The 25,773-nt window shown below is 34.5% G+C and overlaps 1 protein-coding gene across 1 annotated transcript in view; it reads left to right on the top strand.

Moving 5' to 3' along the window:
• The window catches only part of GPM6A (glycoprotein M6A), a 113,892-nt gene that overhangs the window by 75,601 nt on the left and 12,518 nt on the right, over nucleotides 1-25,773 (top strand). The window contains exon 3 of the mRNA XM_014884002.2: nucleotides 12,558-12,714. Within this exon, the coding sequence (XP_014739488.1) occupies nucleotides 12,558-12,714 (157 nt within the window). The remainder of the gene's footprint in view (nucleotides 1-12,557; nucleotides 12,715-25,773) is intronic.

Here is a 25,773-nt window from a genome sequence, read left to right on the forward strand (position 1 = left end):
GGGAATAAGCACCGTAAAGAAGTAACCAAGGAGTTGTGCAGAACCCTGAGACTTGAAATGTCAAAATTCTATTGCTTCTGTTTTTTCTGGAATTAATCTGTTGTGAAGATTTCATGCTCTGCCGTTCCTGAAAATCTATTTATGGAAGACCTTTGTTTTTCTGAGCATCAACTTCTCTTTGTTAAATTTATTGCATTAAAAAAATAGTTTACTGTATGCTGAAATTAAATGAAATGTTTTCTTGTATCTTTAAAATTATCTCTTTAAAACATGATTTTCTTAGATATTTGAAATTAAAATTCTTACCTGGCTGCTAATGGTTGTAACTAAAGCTAAAGAAGCCTATCCTTACATTTGTAATTATTTTCTTTCATGAATATTTTTCATAAAAGTGAAGTGATCATCACAAACATTGACCTCTTCTGGTAGATAGTTCCATAACGAAAATGCCAGGCTTAGCAGTGATCAAAAAACAAACCTGGTACCAATGGGTGGAAAAATCAAAGTGGAACAGAGAACACACTCATGCCATTGTGTAAGTGCATCTTTCATTCATATCCCTAATGCTGTATACAGTGCTGGTGCCTCAAAGAACACAAAGAAATGATGATTATAGAAAATAGATTATAGGAAATAGATGGTTTAAAATTGAATATAGGAGGATTCTTCAGTCTAGAAAGGGGGTGATTAAGAACTGTTGCATTAATGGTCTGTAAATTCACAGTATTATGAATAAGATGTGCAAGATTAGATTGTCTTTCCATTCCAGTACAAAAAGTTTGAGCTATCAGAGGAAATTAGTAGGCACCAGATTGAGCAGGAGCAAGTTCTTCAATTTCTTCATAGCAAAACTATAAACCTATTTGCATATTATGGATGTCAGAAGTTTTTTATGGCTTCAAGGGAAGACTGGATAATCTTGGAAAACAGATCCATTGATAATTTCTACTGACACACAGATTTATCCAGCTAAGGAAGTCACAAAGGCTAGAGTAGTGTTGGAGGTTATCCTGTTGACTAACCTGCTATTACTCTTTCCTTATATTCATTGTTTGACATAGAAAAATGAACAAGATATACATATTTGATCTGACTGGGTACCAATGTTTGCATGAGAGCTAGAAATGGAATCTGAAATTTCTTAACTTCTCTTGGGTTATGTCATCAATATCCTTTCCAAAGCTTCTGTCCAAATTTTTAGTGCACTCACTGTGGGATTAGTAGCCAGAAGGGAGCACAGACCAAATGAATATGTCACCGCTATGCAAAATTAAACTTTCTTCTTTGGATCAAGGAATTTTTATGTCCTTGTATAATAATATGTTGGGTTGAGGGGAAGATGTATCTTCTGCTTTGCCTTTTTGGATTGTCATTTAGAATAATGAGTCTGGCTTGACTTGGTGGCTAAGGTTCATTGTTATCCTGAATGAAAGATCAGTCATTTTATTAGGCTCTAACTTATTTTATTAGTCCCTAGGAAGCTATTAGTGCAGAACAACCACAAATCAATGCTTTCTCTTCATAGCACGTTTTCCATCTTCTCTCTGTCACATACTAAAGTAAAAGTATCAGTCAGGGAATATAGTCCAAATGCATATAATTCATTGTAAAAGATTGAGGAATTGTAAAAGTAATTTTTTCCCACCTGGCATTTGTTTTTCTTAGCTAGTAGCTTTTGGATCTTTTTTTTCTTTGTTCACTTAATGAGATAATAAACCCAGTTCTTTCTTGGGCAGACCCACTATAATGAAATTTGATTTTATTCAGTTGTGAAAGGTATATCTAAACTTATGTCTTAAAGGCAGGAGGAGCAAATATTTTGACTAAAAGCAGAGAAGCCGTTGCTTTGAACTGGTAAACTGTGTTACTCGCAGAGAAATTTGCATATGCTAATTTTCTACCTGTTTGAGTAGATATTACACTGCTTTAAAAAAAATATGTAGGGAGAATAAATCCTTGATATTTTCTCACAAATATTGATTAACTGTTAGCAGTACAAAAGCTCTATAGTAATATACTTTTGAAAGACCAAAAACCAGAAAGAAGAACATGCAAGTAGAAATGAATGCTGTAGTGCCTACATTCTTAAAACAATACATGTTGAAATGGAAATAAAACCTAGGTTTTTATTTTTCTGATTGCAAATGGTAAGAACTTAAAAATCTAGCAGTATGCCCTACTCAACTGTACTTTTTTAAAGGTTATTTAACACATTTGTGCTCTTAATGCTTCTAGTGCTGTGAAGTGTCTCAGGCTGGTGTGGAGTCTGTCCTGTGATAAATGTTCCAGGTGGACGCTGCAGTGGAGTGACGTGTGTTAGATTCTGTTTAATCATGCTTCTGGTTTCTGTCTATAGTTATATTAGCATGCTGGATTTCAAATGTCATTCAGGATAAAAATCAATCCTTATCTGGGGACTACTTATGTGAGTGGCAGGAGATGAAGGCTGTTTTAACTGTGTTCACAAGTGTTTTTTCTGAATGCAAATAACACAGCTCATAAGCCACTCGATATCTTTTATCTCTGTCAATGGGGCTACTGGCTGTAATTTAGAAGAAGCAGCAGACCCCTGTAGAGAAAGTAGGACACAAGGGGGGAAAAACACTCTCTGAAACACTCTCTAAATGCCTAACATAAAAGCCAAAGTACCAGATCCAACACCGCCATTCAGAAATGCCCACATCAATGACCCTGAGGGCATAACCAGTCCTGCCTGTCCCTGCCTGGCCTCTCCCAGGGCCACCCTCCATCCTTCCCGTGGCCCAGGACCACATTTCAGTGAAGCCAGAGGGCTTCAGACCCTCACCACTGACTCTCCTGGCCCCGGGGTTGGGGCTGCTCTGGGCTGCCCACACTCCACATGATGCCTTGGCTCTTGGGGAGACATTAAAGAATTAACAACCTGCAATAGGCAGCAAAGTTCCCTTGGAGCATTCAGCCCTTGGGGATTCAGCCAAAAGCAGCAGCCCTGAGCAATCAAAGGAGTGATCTGAGTGCTGGTCCTGAAGACTGGTCCCTCTTTCCATCTCCCTGTATTACTGTCTGAATTCAAAGAGGATATGCCAGCTGCAGATCATATTAACTGTGGAAATATTGACAAGTAGTAAATACTTGTAATTTTAAAATGACAAGCAAGTTTTGCAGCTGTCATTTAAATTCTATTAATGCCGCTCAGTTACATAAATTTTCTCAAATTTATGTTTTTCTTTCCAAGTTAAAACATAGAACGATCATGGTCAATAATTGCCACGTTATGGAGGCAATCTAGAGAGAAGCTGGGTAAGGTAGAGAGAGTGCTTTTTTGCTTGTTTGTTTTCAGGGGGAAAATACAAAATTCAGCCTGTAAATAAGATGCAAAATGCAAAAATTTCTAAAAAAACCCCAAACAATTATTTTTTTTAAAGGATTTTATCTCAAAGCACTGGATTATCACCTGACTTTAGTTTCTTTGAGGGAGAAAGGTAAAATAGTTACTCTAAATACTTGAAAGCTAATATAAATCAAATGTGTTGAAATTAATGAGAACACATGCTGTATAGAGAGTGATGCCTGTGAGAGGCTACCTGGAACAGAGGCTAGACAGTGTTAAATTAATAAAGTAGGTATTTATTTAAAAGGCCTTCAAAGGATACACCTTGGGTATTACAAGAACCTTGCCATGGCTCTACCCAAGATGGACCCAAGATGATCCCAAGATGGATGACCAGTCATGAGTTTTCACACTTTTATAAATTTTGGTCCATTTACATATTGGGCTTAATTTTCCAATTACAGCTTCAGGTTATGAAGGCCCATCCTCCCAGATTGCTCTCCTCAATTCCCTGTTGTTTACAATTTTTGGGCCTGAAGCTACAATGGTGTCCTTGGTTCTCAGGCTGGAAAAGGATTGTTTTGTCTAACTAAACTGTGAAGAGAACTTGCTAACACTCTATATGAAGTTCAGAGCCACACCAAGACATAATCTAAAAAAATATGAAAGCTAAAACTTAAGGCATTAGCAGGTATTCCTTATGGAGAGAACATATCTTCAAAAATCATATAGCTGATGGTAGACTCTCTTTAGACAGTCATTTTTAAACCCATGAACTTTTAATAAATTGGATGGCTATAAAAACATTTGGAATTTTCAATGTGTGACCTTTTCATGGGGACTAACCTCCAATTATATTGCTTTCTGAATGAGTTTTGGGAAAACTTCACTTCCTCTAGTTCCAGACTTTTTCACTATCAACATTACCACTGTTCTAATGGTAGCTATTTCCCTCCTCCCACTCCCCCACCAAGTGAAGGGATGCCTGTTTAGGAATTTGCAGAAGTCATAAGGTTTTTTTTTGGGATGTGGATTCTTTCAGTGACTACAGAGTAGTTATTTTACTTTTTTGTGATCCAAAGGAAGCCTAAGAAAATACATATTATGCTTTAAATTATCCTGAAAACTGCTTTTATAGTATTTAACTGCAAGAGGTGAATGATTTATGTTGCTGACTTTGTCAGTTTAATAGTTCTGTAGGTTTCACTAAAACGGAGCAATCTGCTTGAGGTGGATGTTGTATTCAGTCATTCTCCTAATAACTTAATAAAATGCAGCAAACACAACCTGCAAAGTACCAGATATAATTAGATTTTCGTACTTAATCACTGATTTTGAGAAGATTACAAAGTCAGCAGAAACAGACATATGACCATCAAGCATGCATTGCATGAGCTGGATTTTTATATTTTTCTGGAGTTTGGAACAAATTCCAAAAGACTTTAGAAAATCAGCAGCACATGGTATGTTTTGTGTATTTCCCAACAGCATCCTTTTCCAGCTCTTTCTCTTCAGTATGCAAGGCCAGTTAGTGCCATCTGTCACACGTTTGTGATATATAGGCCATGGAGCAAGGGAATCATGCTCTTAGAGTGGAAAATGAAGAAATCTCCCTGATAGTAACATTAAACTCATTTTCCTACTGCAGACAAAGCTAATTCAGGTTGTTGTAAATTCATTCCTTTAAAGGTGTGAAACCAAATAGTAAACTAAATGAAGTTGCAATCTGTAAATCTGTTGTCACTTTGTTCTCTATAGAAAGTTTCATAGACACTGTATTGGTGCCACCTTCCTAGGTCTACAAATTTCCTTCCTTTCAGAATGTGAAACCTGTGTTTCAGGTATTGCTGTGGCCAAGTTTTATGCCTGCTGATGACTTTTTTGTTAGTGTATAGTCAGGGTTTATTAAGATGGTATTGTTTTGTAATATACATATGTATGTACAGCTGTTTTTTTCCTAGCAAAACAAAAAAAAAAAGTGCAGAATCTTTTATATCTCTCCTCTTAGTGAAAAAAACAATTTGAGAAGTAGATAAATGGATATAATGATTTTCTGTGGGGTTTTTTTGTAGTTGTTTTTGACTTTGCTGCTATCACAAGTTAAATGTTGATAGCCGTAAAATCTTACTGTTGTCATCAATATTTCTACACCTATATTAGTGCAATATTGTGAAAGTTATTACAGTGTGACCCTTAGTAAAGTACAGCTAATATAAAATGTGATATTTATCAATATTTGCATTAGACTGTGTAATTATTCTGTTTAAGGCATTTCCTTAATACACAATAGAAGTAATCCGGTTTTCCCTACACAGTTTTGATCTCTTACAAAAGCTTGGTATTCTTTAAATTTGAACATACATTATGTTTTAAATACTCTTTGTATTATGGAAAGCAAAACATATAAGACCCTGTATCAAATAATTGCTAACTTATGTGGGCCTGTGCCATAGCATATTTGGAAACAGAAACTGACATTGTGTAGAAGAATGAAGTTAGCTCTGCAAGGAACATCCAACCTTGACCCACGTGTCTTCTTTGGGTTTTATAATTTGGCAGGAACCACCCGAGAGAGCACAATGTCATTGAAGATGCAGTTTACTTAAGAAGAGCAGTTTTTATTTCGTTGGAATAATCAAGTCACATATAAATAGCAACACTGGACAAATACAGCATATTAAATATTAGATGTTGAACATAGGTTTTGAGATCTGGTATCATGGGTAGATGCATCAAATCTGGCAAAAAAATATCAGCACCTGAGAACTTGAACTTTACAAGATTATATAGTGCTGAAAAGTCATGTTTACCACCTATTCAACTATATTATATAGTCCAGTCTTCTGTATTCTGTTAAAGGCAATACCAGCGAGAACTTATGTAAGTAAAATTTAGGATTTAGGAATTACCTGCAAAGACATTGTCCTCATTTTATGAAATTAAATAAGGAAATTCAGAGCACCACATGAGAATACCAGTGGAATAATCTGGAAAATTCATAGCAGTGCATGTGAATACCAGCAGAGTGATCTTACATAAAGAATTTATTGGTCTTCTTCTGTGCAAATACAGTCTCCTACTTTTCAGGCAGACATCTGTATTATTTAGTACTGTGTTAAGTAGCTCTCCTTCTCGGTTGACTGAAATCTTAGATTAGCTATAATCACTTCATGTCTTATGATTTTCCCCTTCTCAATAGGTGGTTCGTTTCCATAGAAATGTCTTTTTCTTTTTTAACTGTCTTTATTTCCCTTTATTCTTAGTTCACTTTATGAACAGATATAATGGAAAGTGTATATTTATATGTAATATCCATATTGCTAAATATGCTTTATGTGCCATGTAAAACTAACTCTCTGTTCCACAGGATATCTCAAAAGGGTAAATTTACTATTATGATCCCAATCTGGACATGCAGTAACAAATTGTCAGTCTTATACTGTCAGTATGTACTTTGTATGGCTCCAAGTTTATAGTAGTGCTAATGAAACACTCACAAATCCTGCAACATGCTTTTGCCACATCTTTTTGCACTTTATTGCTATAGAAGGTTGCCTGGGAATTCAGTATCCGTAGTGTGAAACGACCATCATGTAATTCCACCAGAAGTCAGCACAGTACTCTGCCCTAGTTCCAGTGGGGCTTTTGCTTTCTTCAGATAAAGAAGGCTCCTGATCTCTTCTGTAATTAGCATCCCTAAAAAAAGTTTCTAAGAAAGTAGTTTTAGACAGAACAACATTAGGTTATAAAAAAACCTGAAGCAATGTTGAGGAGAAGCCTTATCCATCGGTTGTAGTAAACTTTCAGTGTTTTGGACTCAAAGATTTCATTATTTCTACATTTCTTATGCTGGAGCTTTTGCTATTTCAAGAAAGTTACAAGCTTCACAGAGCAGAGGTGTGCTTTGTGCTCCTTTTCTATTAGTTTGAGGATTCTATATGGCTTGTTAGATGTTCTGCAAGAAATCTCTACTCAACTGTTCCATTCCTAGGAAGGAAACAGCAAACTTTTAGAGGATGATAACCTAGGTTTCCATTCTGCATGCCTGTAGAGTTGTACATCACAAATTAAAAACAGTGGGTACTTATGTCACATCAGCTTTGTTTCAGAGTAGGACAAGAAAATCTGGCCCTTGCAGAATGTGAATGTAACTTGCATATTGTAGTACGATGATCTCTTCTTTATGTAATACTAACAATCTGGCTTTAGTTTTGAGCAAATGGTTTGTGTGATTACACACGCAACTTCTTCCAGAAATATATAATCACTATCTCTGTTTTCTTTCAATTGTATTTTGTTTCTACTTTAATAAAAATTACTTTTTCGTCTTTTTTGGTCTTATCCCTTCTCTACTGTTAGTTCTTTCTCTTATCATTTCATGATAAACTTTAGTTGAGCATTCTATACACCATTTTTATTTTCTTCCCACCTGAAATTTAGAAGTTAGACTCCTTACTAGCCTAATCTAGAAAAAATTCCTCATGGACGTATGTTGACATTTTGTTAGTACTTTCATTTCTTCCCTTCAAAGTGAGAACATTTCAGTTTCTTTTACCTCATTTGGGCTGTTACTTGGGGGTTTTTGTCTTACTTTGCAGGTAGTACATGGCTATTAATAAATTCTTTCTCCCTATTGGTTTTCTTTCTGAAGTTTGTCTTTGCTTGTCTCCTCCTTTTCCTAACAATTTCTCTCTGCTTCATAGAACCAGCTATCTTCTTTGCTCAACTTGTTTCAGTGAATAGTATCATGAAATCACACCAAGAAATTGTTCCCAACTAGTTTGCAGGAGAGCCTGAGAAGAATTTTCAAAAGTTCCACAGGTCTTGGTTTCTGCATAGCCCAAACCTTTTGTCTTTCAAACATCCCCTTATATTTTGCCTGTCTTCTAAAAACTCATTTGCAAAACTATTTCTACATGCTTGAGACAGCTTGAGGGGGGAGGCTGCTGTCTCAGTGTCTTAGCACCCTCTTAGGACCAGTCCCTTAGGGGGCAAGAGGATCAGCACAGAGGCCAGCATTTCTGGATTACAGAGTAAGAGATCATCGTGTGTTCCAGATGTAAACATCAAGTATTCCAAATTTCCTGTAATTGAAAGAGAAAAAAGTCTAAAAAAACCAAGTAACCTCACGAAATAGGAGAAGCCCTTCTACCCCAATAGTAGCATTTCCATGTATTTCTCATCCTTCTAAATTTTCTATGCAGGCTGAAAAAAAGCTAACCAAAACAAAAAAACCCCAACAAACAAACAAAAAATAAAAACCCAACAAACCCAAAACACCCCCCCCCCAAAAAAAACCCCAAAAGCACAAAAACAAACAAAAAACCCCCCACAAACAAGAAAAAAACCCAACAACAACAAAAAAAACAACAAAAAAACAAAAAAAAAAGGACAGTTTTTCATTAGATATTGTACTATGGTAATCTTATTAACACTTCAGTACTTTGATTGCTTTGTTATGTTATTTTTCTTGTTATGTTTGAGGGTTTTTTAGCTTGGAAATAAATGTAATTGCCTGAAACTACTTGTATTCAGAGAGTATAGGTACAATTTACTGCCAATCATGTTCTATTTAACATCTGTAATATCTTAATATCATTGTATATATTGGAGAAATTATGTTGTAGATTCAGGAATAGAAACTTGAGACAATTATAAATTCAGGAAAACTAGTCCCATAGTAATATCGAGTATTCTGGTGGGCAGTCCAATGAAAACCTTCGGAATATTAGGCTTTTGTCACTTATTCAGGCTGAAGTGCACACATAAATTATTTGAATAAAATGGTTTTCTGGGCAGCATGAGAATCATGTCACAGGGCAAACTAGTGTGAACTTTAGCTGTTAAATGCAACTAAATGTCTGTACTGCATTTCTATATTAAACACATTTAAAAAAATTAAAATATCCCTAGCAAGTATGTAGATTGCTCCAAAACAATATTAACACAGTTTTCACAAAAACCTGCTGAACACAGACATGATCATTCAACAAATTAGTTTATTTCTTGTCAGATTTATTGCAATTTTTAATACTTAAATTTGGCAAAACACCATGAAAATACACAGTAGGGAATCTGCAACATTGGTCTGACTCACTAAGAATATTTTCACTCACCTCTGACTTGTGACTGCTGGGATAGTCTACTTGGCACTCAGTTTCAACCTGTTCATTGAGAAGTTAGCATTGATTGCTTCCCTGAATATTTTCTGCCAGAAGAAGGAAGCTTTTTCTCTAGAGATATTTTAAATATGCTTCTTGTTGGATAGAATCCAGATTCTGACTAATGAATTAGGGAATTTCTTTAATATGGAACAATTAATGACCTAGAAGCAGAGAATGAACTAAAAATTGAAGGATCAGCTTGATTTAAAAACAATAATGTTTAACATTTTTGAACATAGCATTGTGAGGAAAGGCAGATCAAGAATCCATGAGGAATCTACCAGATTAAGAGAGTATGCAAAATATGGTTTAGATTATTCTATATTTTTTAAAAATAGCTTTTACTGCCTTCAATATGTTTTTCACAATTGTTTCATGTTTAAATAATCATTCCACTTATTCTACTCAGCAGTCTAGGTCAGAGTAGCTTTAGTCTTCACACAATTTTTCTAATCCTGTCAGAAGAACAAAATCTTTTTTATCTTTATCATTTTGTCCTTTCTTTGCTCATTACCCACCTCTTTCTTTCCATTCCATCTTACACAAGTGTAAGCCCTTGTTCTTTTTCCTTACCCACCTTGCCCATTGGCTCATGTTCATCATCCCTTCTGCTGTTCCCTTCTACCTCCCTGTTTGCTCTCAAGCTCTGTCTGCAGCATTTGAGAATTTGCTGAAGCACAGATGGCAATTAATCTCCATGAGCTCATCCACAAAGAATCACATTTTATTTTAAAGAAAGGCAATCTCCATTTTATAAGGTCTATCTTTTATCTATTATAACTTAATGAGAAAATAAGTTTATGTGAACTGTATTAGATGCTGCAGAATAACTTAACAACAATATTATCTTCAAAACTATATATATAAAGTTATTGTAGTACTACATTTTCTTTAAATACAGCAGACACTAAATGTAGCTATGCTGCAATACAATTCTATCTGGCTTTTAAAGAGGTAGTTGAGTGATTGTTTCACAATTTTCATGTATCGTTTTACTCTTTGCTTTATCCTTTTCCCTTGGAATAAGTCTGGCTATTTCATCCCATGTAGTGTGATGAATAGAGATTTTATGACCTCTGTAATGAGAGGATGAGGAAGAAATAGATTACTATATTTGGCTAGTGTGGGGCTTTATATATTTTTTCCTTTTGTGAAAGGAAGGCTTAAGTGAAAGTTATTCCTGTAGATGCACATAAGGCTAAGGAAAAAGCAGAGATCTCTTAGTACACTTTTTGACACAAGCAGCTCAGTGGGAGACCCAGCACAGATGGTTTAAAGGGCTGTTGTAAGGACTGAAATAGTCTCTGGACTTCTCAAAAGTCCTAATCTCTTTAGGGCAATGAGAGCTTGTAACTGAGCACATAAAGGTCTGAGAGGAGCTGCTGCTGGCAGAACTCCCAGACTTCAACCACTGGTGAAGGTCACAATTGTTCAAAGTATATAATATAGGAATTGGAAGAGTGTTTATTGAAGAGTCACAAAGTTCCTATTTGTTTTTGTAACCTTTATTTTAATCGCTAATGATAAGATAGGCTTAAAACACAGTTTTGATGTTAAAAAAAGTGTTACAATGGATGAATTGTTGTCAAATCAGAGAAGTGGGATTTTTCCATTAGAAAAATATAATCAGAATTATATATATTAAAATAAATTTCATCTGCATCATCTCATACTATCTGCAGTGTTAAATTTGTTTCACCTTTTTGAGTTGGTCAAGTATCTATTCCATACAGAAATCGACTTACTCTAGTTTTCATTTGAGTATGAAACAAAAAGCAATGTAAAAAAAAAAGGGCTGGAAGTGCGTTGGTATTAGAACTTTAGGGAAAAACAATGTGCCTCATTTCCAGAAGCATTCATTTGTAGTACTTCTCCCATCCCCAATTATGTCAGAAGTTTAGCTGCATTTTTATTACATTTTTAATGTAGACCTGAACCTGACTTTGAATCTTTTGAAAACCATTCAAGCTCAAAGATATATTATTATAGATTATTATTATTATTATTATCTTTTACTTTTGTCTTTTACAAGGTGTTGCTATCTTGACCTGGAGAATAAGATTGGAATTTACCATCTTAAATCTGCATATTACCATTTTATAAAAAGTTGCACAGTTCCTGCCCTGTCACATCAAGAAACTGAAAATATACTCTGGCTAGCTTTTTAGAGAAGTTCGAGTAGCAAACTTTGAAATTTGCTGATCTAAGGCTATGGTCAGTAGGAATGTTTCAAAGAGAGGTGCTAGTGAAAATCTTTTCACAAATGCTGGTTATGAGAGAATATTTAGGAGGCACAGTCTTCTTGAGCCAATGTTGAATTTATACTCAGTGCTGGGCAGAACAACCAGACAAGGCAGGAAATCTCCTTAATGAATTGAGCCTTCTAGGACTCTGCATGTCACACTGCAAGCCACCCCTCTGCTTCAGCTGTGTGTCTGTGAAAATATGTTTTAAAGCCTCATTATAGAAGAATTACAGATAATCTGGCCCCGTTACTTCTGGAATGATATGTTTCTAGTTCGAAGTAAGGAATCTCTCTTGATGAGTTTGTTATTCTGTATCAAATGCTTTGTCCACTGGAGAGTAAGTGGGAGAACAACGAGAAGTTAGCACAGGTTGACATTGCAGCTTGAGAACTACTTGAATGTGCAGCAAGTTTTATTGAAGTTTGCAACTAAATATCTTCTATAACCTAAGTGCTGGATGGAATGTGTAACTTAGGAGATGTGTGAGATTTTTGCTTCCTTTTCCTTTTCTTTTTTTTTCTTTTCCACTTCATTTAGAGGAAAAAAAATTGAAAAGTAAATGACTTTTAAATTGATGTGACAATTTTGCTGTATTACCTAAACAGATCCATTTTCACATTTAATTAGATTAAATGACCAGTGTTTCTTGTATCAATGCTATTTTATTTCAAAGTTCGTTCCTGTCCTCAGCTTTACCTGTCCTTGTGGCACATCAACACTTACACTGACTCCAGTCATAAAGTTTGAGACTCAGGGGGCCTGATTATCTCACACTGAAAGTTCAGAGTCAGCTTTAAATATTTATGCAGATAATTAATTTTTGCTGTTCCTATACAGGATTGACATCTTCAAGTACGTGATATATGGTGTAGCAGCTGCATTCTTTGTATATGGCATTCTGCTGATGGTGGAGGGATTCTTTACAACTGGTGCCATCAAGGATCTCTACGGAGATTTCAAAATCACCACTTGTGGCAGATGTGTGAGTGCCTGGGTAAGTGGCTAAGAAAGCTTTTACGACAAATTCAATATGCTTTGTATATTTTTTTAGTGCCTTGTGATGTTTATTTTTCGGTTTTGTTTTTCTTTGATATTTTGTGATACCGCAGTTCAGTGTTTAAAATTTACAGCAAAGGAGAACAGAGTTATAAATATTCTCTGTATTGGCTAAACACGAAGTAATTCTTGCTACTCAGGAGCAATGAATTGCACTAGCTGAATGAGAAAGCTCGTTACCTCAGCAACATAATCTGTACTGAGCAGGACTAAAATTGTAAAGCCTCCAGCTCTACTGGGAAAGAAATATTTCCTTTGCTAATATTTTCAGTTATTTTAGGAATCTTGCCTGTTCCTCTTTGTAACAAGCTGAGACCTGTCATCAGGTTCCGGTTTGTTTCTAAATGGCAAACAGCCCATTATTATTTACTCCTGTATTAATGTCTCATTTGGAGAGACCATTCACTTATGATCCTGGAAAACCTGGATTCAAAAAATTCTGATTTGTACTAGGACTTAAACGGAATTTTATCATGTTAAAATTGCTGACTGTTTCAACTGGGATTATTTTAATATTTTTGTTCTGTGTCAGGTAAGTAATTCTTTTGGTATTTGACTGTTCTGCTTCTAAGCTAAGAGGCATGTACACTTGGTAGTTGTTGGAGCTGGATTTTCCTGAAAACACAATCTGCATCATGACCTCATATTTTGTGATGAATGCTAAATAAATAAATATAGCCAAATAGATCTGGGTGTTAAAGCACATTTAATTTTTATGCTACATTAATGAAAAATAATATATAATTGAGTAGGCAGGGTTGGGTTTCCCATTGTACTTTACTACAACTGTTAACTATTAACTAAGTGGAATAGTCTAAAGAAATATAAGCAACAGATACTTCTAGTTACACAAAGACTATTAAAACTAGTATTTTGGGTATCCTGACATTTAAGGTTAAATTGGATACAGATTATCTGCATCTTGTAACTTGGGGAATGCAGTGTGTAGGTCATCTCTATGTAGATGTGACCTGCTCCACAGTGATCCTGTGGTTTTGTCTCTTTTTCTTTCATTCTTGTCATCATTATATGATTTTGGCACTTTGACTAAGATTGCTTTAAAACCTTTAAATATATATATATATATATAAAGACTGAGAACATTTTAAATAAAGAGCAGTCATTGCTTATGCCAACGCTGCTTTCATCTTCTGGAAAGAAGTCTCTAATCTATATTCACTGAAGACCTACTAAGTTAATTCCAATTCTGTACAGAATAGCAAGATTTTCAGAACTCTATTTTTCTTCACAGCTCCCATGAATGTCTGTCCTCAATATTGCAGCAGAACAGTGCTACATCTTCTCCCAGTTTTGATAATTGTAATTCTCTAGTACGTGTCTAGCAGAAATGTATAGTTAAGCAGCTATTCTATGGTTAATATCATTGTTATTATTAGTGATTCATTACACTATTTCCTTCAACACTTTACTTTCCTCATCAGTGATTTGCAATGTTTGTATTTCACTTTGAGAAGCCCTGGGTTGATACACATTGTGCAGCTAAAGTTAAGGCTGTATACTGTTTATGATCACAATTAGAATAATCCATCAGTTAGTTTAATGCCTTGCTGTTATTATCCTTGAAGTCAGTAGAAGTTTTTTCTTTTTCCTAGTGAAAAAAACCCACTAACCTGCTGTTTAATTGCTTGTCTCATTTTAATGATGTGTCAGTAAGATTGCTATACAAATGTCTGGGGTTATTTTGGATTATTATTCTGGATTTAGTGTCTATACTCTAGAGAGTATATGTCAATTAAAATTTAATATCCTCTTGACTAGGTTGATTTTCATTGTCTCATACTTAAAATTCTTAAGGGAAAAATGACATCTTAGATTTAAAAAATATATATATTGGGAATTAGAAAATATTTCAATCTAAGAGCCACATGTTTAGAATTTATTCAGTTCCGTAACAATACAATGATATAAAGAAATAAGACCTAAGAGCAACAAAAAGAATAGTGGAGAGGTAAATGAAACCAAATCGGTATTGTGTGTCAAGGCCAGGTTGTTCAGTTGCTAAAAATGTGCTGTAATAAATTTTGTTGTGTACAGTTGCCAAAATGAGAAAATGCTATTGAAAGGGGTTGGCAGATACTACAAGTTGCAAGAAAGCTTCCTTGTATACAGTTTTGAGCTCATAATTTTGTAAATATTAAGATCTAAACTGTCAAAGACTAAACAGTTGGCTTCTTTTACCAGTGCCTAAATACTAACAGAAATGCACACAGGATATTTGTTGTTTTGAAAAATTAAAATTATAAAAATGGCTCCCCATCAAAAACACCTTTGTAAAAACTGTAGTTGTGACTATAATTTCACATTAAATCTGTTGATGTCTTTCTAAATAGAAGTTTAGCATGTTAAAGACTGAACGAAGTCCTTCAGCTTTACCACTGCCAGTTGTTTGTCATTAATATTTTGCACGAGCAAATTTATTTTGTTTGAAACTAAACCTATTATGAAAATAGATGAAAAAAAGCAATAAAAAAATTTCAGAGAGAAAAAATTATTTTAACTTTATATGGATAAGCTATATTTCTATAAATGGAAATATGAAAAGTAACATTTTTTTCTCTTTTTTATGAAATATTTTTGAAAAGCAGGCTTTTAAGAACACCAATAGACAACATCTGAAGACACTTTTCATGTGCCCTTCCTGGCCTTCATCCTTAGCTGGAAATAGCTCACTTTCTAGCTCTGAATGGGCAAAAGGAATTTTTTTTGCCTGAAATAATGGAAAAAGATATTTCTTTTTCCCAGCCTAACCTTTGCAGTGACTGTAGTTGGCTTATCAGCTGATATGAGCATTCAAAGGCTCAGCATCCAAGTCATGTCAGCCATGGAGTGGAGCCTCCCACATCGGAGAGAGGCCTTGTGAAAGTGACAGTGAAGACTCCCATTGGCAACATTTGCAGACTAAATTTACTGTGAAAAGTAAAGAAAAAGCAGTAAAACAATGCCAGTCACATTTGAGAAGGAATGGCTTTCTTTCTAGTCTTCATTTTTCCATGCCTGAACATGCTTTTAGAGTATTAAATAAACAGTCATATCTAAGTGTGCTGCAGCATGATGAGTAGAGAATGGGAGACAGGCCTGAAGCCAACTGTAACACTGTTTTCATGTTAGCAATTTAATACCCTGCCTATTTATATCCAGCTCCCTTGGCATGGAAAGCCTCATTTACACCTTGTTTTAGAATATCTGCTTATTGAGTCAATAAAAAAAAAATGAACAAAGAAATAAATGACACTTTCCCCCTCTCATGTTATGCTATAAAATGGGAAAGGAGCTTTGGTTTTTGGTTTATTTCATCAGAAAACATTATATATCCAGACTTCATCATGGCTGTTGTATTTCTATTTCGTTGTGCCTTGCTTTTCAAAAGAACCATGTTAAGGCTCTAGAGAAAGATGTTTTATATTCTAAACTTCACTTACATATACCTTCTGTATCTTTAGCTTTAGGAATATTTTATTTTAATTACTGGCAAGCATTTTTCTGCCTTGGAAAATAATTCTGGGTACCTGATTACCTATGTGCTATTTCACACATGCTTCTTGAGTCCCTAAACTAAAACGTGAATGTCCCAAAATATTTTCAGTTTATATTGTGCAAAAAAATCAAGGAAGCTGCACAAATGTTTTGAAAAACCATCTGTGAACTCGTCACTTCATCTTTTCCATACCAGCCCAGTTATTCTAGAGGCAGTGAAACTGCATCATATTGACATTTGATTCTTTGTGTAACAGGAGGAAGAGAGCTCAGTGCAGGCTCAGCTGGCTTTCCCACCCAGAACAGATGTATTATTTCTGAATGTTAGACGTGAAGCTCTCATTTCTGAAAATTAGATACCATGTCTGGATATTCTGGGGAAAAACTGCTGATCTGACAGACAGGGAGACCTTGCTTCTGGTTAAATTCTGCTCCATCTGAGGAATATAGTATGCTTCATACAATATTTGTGAGAAATAAAGGACTTTCTCTCCAAGACAGCAGATATACTTATGGGTCCAGAATCCTTTAAACCAATCTTAACTAGGGAAAGTATCTAAAAATCTCTTGTCATCATATATATTTAGTTGTGCATCCTGTAAGTAGTTTCAGACCATGATACAGGAAATGGGCAAGATGAGATTCAAAGTGCTCTGACCTTTCTATTTAGATTTTTATTGAGAATGCTCAATAGAAAACCAGAAACATTATTTTTTCCACAAATTACGCAGAAGTTAATGGAGTAGTTAATTTCAGAGGGAATCTATTTTGACACAGATATATCCCACCTAATTAAGAATGTTACTAAAGTTGTCAAGAGAAAGGCTTATGCTCCTTCAGTAGTTAAAGGAGAGGGAAGCATAGGCAAACTTTGTCAGATGAATTGAATTTTTTGTGACTGTCCTATTTTCTGCAAAAAGAATAGCCCTCAAGTCTTTTAAGTTATGTCTTTTATATTAAGCTCTTCAATCAACTATATACATTTAGCTGGATGTATCCTGCCTGGCCCCTTTAGATGGAATTTAGGTGAATAACATTTTCTATCTAAACATAGCGGGAGTTAGTGATGAAAGAAAACATTTTTATGGGTTGTTGGAATTCATCTTATACCTGGATACTAAACCAGTGTTGGAATTTCTTTAGGGAACTGTGTTCCTTGCAGTTTTCTGCTCTTGATCTTGAAATAGGAAGAACAAGCCCTAACAATAATTAAAAGCTCAGTTGAATGATGAAGAGAGTCATCTTTATGTCATTCTCTCCCAACAGCTTTGTTTTTACACATATGGCATCTTGAAAAAAAAGAAGAAAGCAAGTTTTTTTTTCACTATTTGTTATATTTTTAGAAATATTTTGCAATGAGCTCAGAAATTATTTTGTTATGCATATCTAGGTGCTGACTCTATTTCTATCTTATTTCTGTAATCTGTCCAAGCCTTTTTGCTTTTCTTTATTGTATAGTTCCAGATTTTCTCACTCATGAATATTACACATATAGAATCATACTTTTATTTGGTATTCCTTTTCTCCCATAAATTCCCACGTGTTGTATATGCAGCCCGTTTGCTGACTGTGGTATTCACTATTTCCTTTAATAGAGGAGTGTGCCAGACATTGTAATGTGCCTTGCCAGTACCTTCTCATCTTCTCTTGGTCTTGCTGCTCACTGACAGCAATGTTGTTGTTGGTGATAAACTGGATGAACTGGATGTTTTTGCTTCAGACTGTGTTTTTTGTCTTGCACATTGATGACAGATTTTTTTCTTGGCATGTGAGCTCAGCCAGTAAGTATTTTTGCTAATTAAACTGCTGTCATACATTTCCAAAGTATGCTTAACTTTGGGAATGGTTTCACTTTCTCCATGGGCTTTAACTTTCTATTATGGATCATCATAAATTGCTCAAGATGATAGCTTTATTTCCCCTATTTTCAGATCATTCATCTTAGCTTTAACTTGAATGTTTCATCAGATGATGACAGTTTTCCCTGTTACTTGTTCTCACCTGGCTAACTTATTAGCTGCCTCTAGACATCTTACTCTTTTTATAGCTATTTAAGCCTTTGAACATCAGTGAAATTATCACAAATGCATTGTTTTTATGGTGAAAGAAAACCCATAGAAACCATATACGTTTGTTCTCCGTATGAGCTGCATCTTCCTGTTGATGTCTTACAAATTCATAATTAGCTTTGTAAATATTTTTTAGCATTGCTTGCACAGGAAGGAGGGAAACTTTTAAATTTATTTAAGGTCACAATAAAAGATTAAAAGGCCGTGTTTTTTACTTCGAATGCTTGGGAAGACAGGAAACAAGGAAGGTCCCTACGCCTTCATTTTCGCATAGGCTTCTCAAAGCCTATTAAGAATATATCAGGAAAGAAAATATTTTTTTTTGACAGCCAAGTATTAGTCTTGAGTGACATATTTGTTCAGACTTACAACTATTGTTTCTGCTTTCTAGTTTAAGCTTCGCTGCATTGTTTCCAACTACAAACCATGGAATCTTCCTGAAAAAATGTTGCAATGTAAATTTTGGAAATGTGAAAAATGTAAACAATCTGTACTTCTGTACTGTTCAGTCCTTTCCCAGCTGGGTGTTATATCTTCATCTGTGTATGGAAAACTTGTCATCACTGAAAACCATTGGAGTATGGTTCAGATTTTATAAAAAATTTATCAGCCATTTGGTAGCATAACCTAGAAAATGTACTACTAGGGACCAGCCTGCATTGTCAGGGAAAAGGTAATGATGGAACTGATTTTTTTCATTCTTTATGTCTTTGAATTGAACAGTTATGTGGCATGAACATAGAAAGGAGGGCACATAAAAAGGGAGTATTTAATGAAGATATCTAATCCATATTTTTAAAAGCCAGTTTTAAACCCAAATCATTTACCTTCAATCACATTTAAATAAAAAGCAAATGGCTTGGCTATATTCAGAGAGCACCTCCTAGCATTAGAAAAATACCACCAGAAAGAAAAACAAAAGGAGGAGGATAACTTTGCAAATGTGAAAATATGAGCATATACATTTTGAGAAAAAAAATTCCTGTTTGAAAGATTGTAAAAAAAATTACATAGGAAATTCTGCTTTTGGCAAGCAGCAGTAAGGATCTTCCTATAGGTGCTTCCTACAGATGCTTCCTATAGGGCTTCAGAAGCCTGTCAGACTACAAAAAATTATAGTCTTGCCTGAAGGATATATAAAACAATTAATGATAACTTTAGGAAACACAATGCTATAAACCCATCAACATTCTAAAGGAAATTCAGAAAAAAAAATTAGAATATTTGATTTCTAAGGAAGTACCAAAGAGACAAATTGTATCATCTCAAGGTAAAACTGTCTTGCATCAATACAAAGCTATCTTCTTCAAACTGATATTTCATTAATTTGTTTACTAAGCAATATTTCAAAAAGTGAATCAATTTGTTAAAGAATCATTTCTGATGTGACTGTAGAAATCTCCTCTTACACTGCTATCAAAAGATCAACAGCATAAATCATAAAGTAAGCTGGTTTTTGACATGCATCTAAATGGTTTCCAAAGGAATAGAAATAATGCATGGGATATTTTTACCTTGAAATATATATTTAGAAAAATATATATGCAGATAAAAAAAATAGATGAAAAGCAGAAAGCAACAGTGACAATTGATCCTAGTTTTGACAAAATCAGTTGTTTTTCCATCTAAACTGTCTGTAGAAGAAAAATGTTTAAAAAAACCAAATAAAACTGTTCCAAAATATAATTTTAATTTTCTAGGATTTTATATTTTTGGTTAAAATATTTTAATAATCAAAGGAGATTCTCATTGGGTAGTATTCAGTATATGAATGAATTTCAGTTAGGCAAACCTGAGAAGTCTCTCCCTCTATGGAGGGAAATTTGGACCAATATTGGCTTTTTTCCTCTTGAAGCAGCTGAAAGCCAGCCAAGGAATATCAACCACATGACAGTAATAGCCCACCATGAAATCTATCCATGTTTCAACAAGACTTTTGGAGCTGTGCCTGGGAGTATAATATGTTAGAGAGAGAGAGAGAATGAACATGTTTTGTGGAGGCAATGATAAATGTCCAACAAGTGATTGTTAGCAGTGGAAGTGATGTTGTAAAAAAGACTTTGCAAGTGTGTATTTTCTGTGGTTTACAGTGCATTTAGTGATAATATCAGAACAACAGTCTCTTCCAGAAGCATTGTATATAAAATGAGACAAGTTGAAATATTTTTGCTTCATCTTTTATCTCTCTCCATGAATGAGGCATGAATTTGGATATGCTAGTTAGTATAGAAATTAAAATGTTAGAGGCCATTTCCTTGTGAGCTACTCAACAGTCCTTCTTAAACATGTTAATGTCTAAAGACATCTGCACAATTTTTTTTTTCATTTTCTCATTTATTTACATTTAAATAAATAATAGCATTTTTGTTTCTAGACAACATTTTAAAATAAGCAGCTGAGGCTGCTTTAGCTTCTGCATTGTTAAAATGTTTTCCAGAGGAACTCAGCAAGTTTTTCTACTTGCTCTCTTTCATATTTGCATATGGGGAATTATACATGTAAGATGCTCTCACAAAAAAAATACATTGGGAAGAGGTGGAAATATTTATGTAGAGAATCTTCTTTAAAAATGAAGAAAAAAAAAAAGCAAATTCTGCTGAATGAAATCTAAACCTCTGAAAATAAGAACTAAACTCCTGTGGGGTAATAATATAGGTGATAAACAGGAACAAATATCTAATCTTTAAACTACTCTGTCATAAAAGTTTATTGATAAAAAGTCCTTATTGAGTCTGGACTGTTGATATAAGGTGTAGTCAGAACCCTGCATTATAGAAAATTGAATGCAAAGGAACAAAAGGCCTGAAGTGGGAGCACACTCGGTACTTTAAATCTGAATTCTTGCAAACTGAAGAGAGAGCTGTGCACTCTATCAAAAACGAATTTCAGCATTTGAGAAAATATGTGTCAGCTGCAATGAATAATTTAAAAAGAGTATGCAAATGCATTTATGCAGAATGTATGCAGGGTAAAGAGACAGGAGCAATAACTCAGAGGGATTTTTTATGGGCAAAATGAACAAGATGAAGCAGAAGGCCTGAAAGCCAAAGGTCAGCTATGAATTTGAGGCTGGCCAAAGTGCTAAAACTAAAGTTTTTATTAGTACTGAAATCAAATATATGGACAATTGAAAGTGAATGAGACGTTTGAGAGAGGACAATTCAGGAAGAAATTGAAAAGACCCTTCTGTCTATGCTTCTGTGTGGCCAAAAAATCCAACTCAGCATCTAGTTCTTGCATTTCCTGTTGGAAAAATGCATCCAAAACCAGGACTGCACTGCACTGCAGGGGTCAGCTGCTTCCCAGTATTCCCATAAGAGACATCCAGGCTAACCCTGGGCTTATTCTGGGTGATGTCCAACACTGTGAGGGTTTCATGATGAAGCAGGATAGGCTTTGAGCAGGATGGATGTACATGATCTCTGTAGGTCCGGTTTTGATCTCTGGCAAAAACTTTCTAAGAGAATTTCTGAAGCTGTGAAGAGGTTTGGAAGGAACCTCTTAGTTCATGTGGGTGGTAGCAAACACTTTTTGTCTGTGTGTCATAGGATAATAAATCTAAATGTGATGCAAAGATAGGAGGGTGTACATCTTTTTGCAACTCGGCATTGAGGGCTCACATCAGGGAGTTCATATAAAATAAATATATGATGAGATTGAGAGAAAGTGTAAAAGTAAGCACTGAGTGGTTTGGAACAAAGATAAAATTACATGGCAACATGAGTTTTCTGGAGTTAAGTTTTATTTGGGCACTTAATTTGTTACTGTGTTTCTGTATTATTTTTCTTGTTATAAGCAGTAGTGTCCTAATGAAATGAACGAGGTTTAATTTGTTTCCTTTTCATTCCATCTCTGTTTGTAGAAACTGTACCTTCTAGATAAGATTTCACTGTCTCTGTCCCTAGGGTCACTGAAGCCATCATACAATATTTCTTCAGGGGTGCTAAATTATTTATAACAAAACTAAAACAAGAACAGTGTTTGAAATTTAATGAATGTGCTTTTCATAGGACAAGTACCCATAAATTAGAAAGAAGGAGGGAAAAAAAGCCCAACCAGTAACTGAAATCTTGGTCTTGTTAAAAGAGATAAGATTTGGGTAATGTTTTTAGTGGAAAAAGAATTTCAACCAGCTATGACCACCGGAGAAGTTGTGCTCCACACAAACAATTTCAGAATATGCTCTGAAATACCTGCTTCCTGACATTGGTCTGTTTTGATTAAAAAAATCATCCCAGAAGGTTGATGATTTGCCATCTTTGATAATTTATAACTCAGAAAAGCCATTACAGACACTGAAAAGCTTACAAAATCTGCCAAGAGCATTTTACCAGCTGTGGTGAAGATACAAAAAAAAAAAACCCACTAAAATAGTTAAAGATTTGTTTGTTCAAATAATTATTCATTTAATCTATTCTTTGCAAATGTGAACTGAGTTTAAATCAAAGATCTTTTATCTTCAGGATTTGGTAGATGAATTTCACTATCACTTCTAATTTGTTTTGAGTTTATGTTCCGCTCCTTAGAGTGAAAATTGAACTGATCAGAGAAAGTAATTCTCGCTATAAACACAATAGACAGGATGCTGAAGAACAAACTGTGATACCTCTTTAAGACACTCTACTGCTATGTCAGAAATCTTCAGCTTGTCACGTAGCAGAATGCTACTTCAAAGGAGAAAGATCCCTTTGAATCTCAGGGGATTGGGTTCTGAATTTAATTCCTGAAATGAACAGGCTCCTTAAGCATTCCTTGTAAGTTCTCTTGAGCAAAGAGGGAAGGTTGTAATATCAGAGAAAATAATCTAAAAAAAAAAAGACTTTATTTTCTGTGCTTTTTGAAAAATCAGATAATTCATAATTTCATTCAATTATAAAAAGAATTTGTAAGCTACCACCTGCTATTGCTAGAAACTAATAATTTGCTGTGCAAGCTTAAGCTTTTTTTACTGCCCTTAGAGCAGTAAGTATATTACTGCCCAGATCACATTTCTGTGGTTTGCTTCACTGATATCAGTGATAGCAGCTTCCAGGCATAACCCATAATTACCACATGGTTCAACTTGAAGTTTTGTATTTTAGTTATTCTTACATAAACAAAGGAAGCTTCCATATTTTTTCCTGTCTTCTTGGTGTTCTTGGTGTTATGAAATGAAATTAGGCATGTCGTTGGCCACTGGTTCTTCAGCTGAAAGCAACTGACAGAGGAAAACTGAAGTTCTTATCTAAAATATGTTTTTAAAGCAAAATCAACACTTGATCCACTTTTTCTGAGATGCCAAACCAATCAGATTCATGTTTTTAAAGAGAATCTGTTCCATAACAAGCAGACAATTCTCTCAGAGAAGGCAGCTCTTGTGACTCACAGCAACTAACATCTGACAGATTTCTACTATCATTTTATGCCCAAGGCTAATAAGCTCTGTTTTCCCTCTCTTTGCTGTACTAGTGCTCTGTATTATCTCAGTGGAGATTTTTGAGTAGGCTTCATCATTACCAGAGATCAGAAAACAAATAGATATTTAAAAGAATTTGTAATATTCATGTTTTTTCTCTGTTTGGTACTAATCATAAAATAAGAAGATTCTCAAATCTATATGGAGCCCAGTCACAAAAACAGTTATTGCATTTCAGTAATGTAACTAACATAAAAGATTTAGTACTCCATTTAATTATTATGGGTGTGCTACACTGAGACATGTACTAAATTTATCAAGTATTGTTTATTTCACAAATCCTAGAAGGATCACGTTAAACCTCAGACTTACTTGTTTTTGAAAAGCTAAGAATACAGTCTAGGAGGCTGCTTTACTTTTAATACACATCTAGAATAAATGAGTATTTAAAGTCTATACCAAGACATTCTTCTTTCTCATTTATTATTCCTGCCTTAGAAAAAAATGAGTGCAACTCTTTAGCTTAATAATAAATTAGGATTCGACATAGCACTTTAGCTGGGAATTTACATCCCTGAATCTACATTTCTAAGTAATTTTCCAAGTAATTATTTGTGAGTGCGTGCCTGGGGTTGAGCCAGATGTTGTTTCCTTAACTTTAACACTGCAATAGGGAAAGGAAGAAAGTAAACAGTAAAAGAACAACACAAACAACAAAAAAAAAGGAGCATATACAGAAGAGTATTTACATGTGTTAACTATTTGCTCTGCCATAGATGGAATAGAATTTCCAATATGTAAAGCAACATAGAAATGTCTACAGCAGTATTCAAGGGTACATATTTATTTTGGACTTTGCTATCACTTTCTGTTTTACCAGTTGGGTTTTTAGTAAGTGGGTTACTGGGGAAATTTGGTAAGGAACACAGCCATTAGCTGCATGAATACATTTTTAGGAATCTTTCTGTGTAAATTAGATACATCAGTTTTTCTTTTAAACTAGTTGGATGTTGAGGGAAAAGTTAAAACATTTTGTAACTCTCAAACTGGTAAGCATGGATGTAAAGTATGAGTATTGAAGCATGGGGTACTAACACAAGAAAAGGATGGAAAGCTGATATCAAAAGTATTAAACAGCTTTTCTAGCTACTACTGCAAGTCTCATTTACCTAGGGACAATCAGGAAAATTAATCTGAAATAAATTTTAAACTGGATTAATTAAACTACATTAAATCCTTATGTAAATATACTTCCTCAGAATTAAAATACTTTTATTTAATAATATTTGGAAGTGAGTTGAAGTAAATCAAATTAAGGTCTCTTTAATATTGCTTGAGGACATCCATCCTGTAACTTCAAAGTAAAAAAACGATCTCATTTAAAATTCAGACTTTTTGTTGTTTTGGACTGCTTTTCCTGCTCAGATCAATGTGGGTAAGCCACTCTGCTACAATTTTTAGTACCAGTTACAACTTTTCAGATTCTAACCTTATTTGATTTCCATAACTAAAATCTGTACTTACATTAGGCTTTTTCCTATATTACCTGAATTGAGAGATCTTACATTTAAAAACAAACAAGAAAATATCTTCCATTTTTCCCTTATTTACTGTTTAAGGTTAAATTTTAGCAATTTTTTTGATCACCTTGTTCAGCTTTCAAAAATATTTCTTATTCTCAGAGACAATATTTTTCTGAGGTAAGCAGCTAGAAAAATGTTAGTGTGATGATTTTTTTTGTTCCAGAAATGTGTTTAGACTCATCAGCATTTCTGAAGACGCCAAATGCTGGGGCTATTTGGATTCAATATTTAGAGACTAATTTCCGCATTCTACCATGTAGCCTCTTCATATCCTTTCCACAGCATAAAGTGAAAAGTTGATTTGTTATTAATAAGTGTGTTTCTCAGTGGTGTCAGGCCAGCAAACGAGCAGCAAGGTAGTATGTTTACATATTTATAGGACATTTACTTAATTTTTTTTCTGAATGATGAATTTGCTTGTATGTAGACCACAAATATGTCTAAATGCAATAACA

Source organism: Sturnus vulgaris, chromosome 4 (genome assembly GCF_052056855.1).
Source record: "Sturnus vulgaris isolate bStuVul1 chromosome 4, bStuVul1.hap1, whole genome shotgun sequence".
Taxonomy (NCBI): Eukaryota; Metazoa; Chordata; class Aves; order Passeriformes; family Sturnidae; genus Sturnus; species Sturnus vulgaris.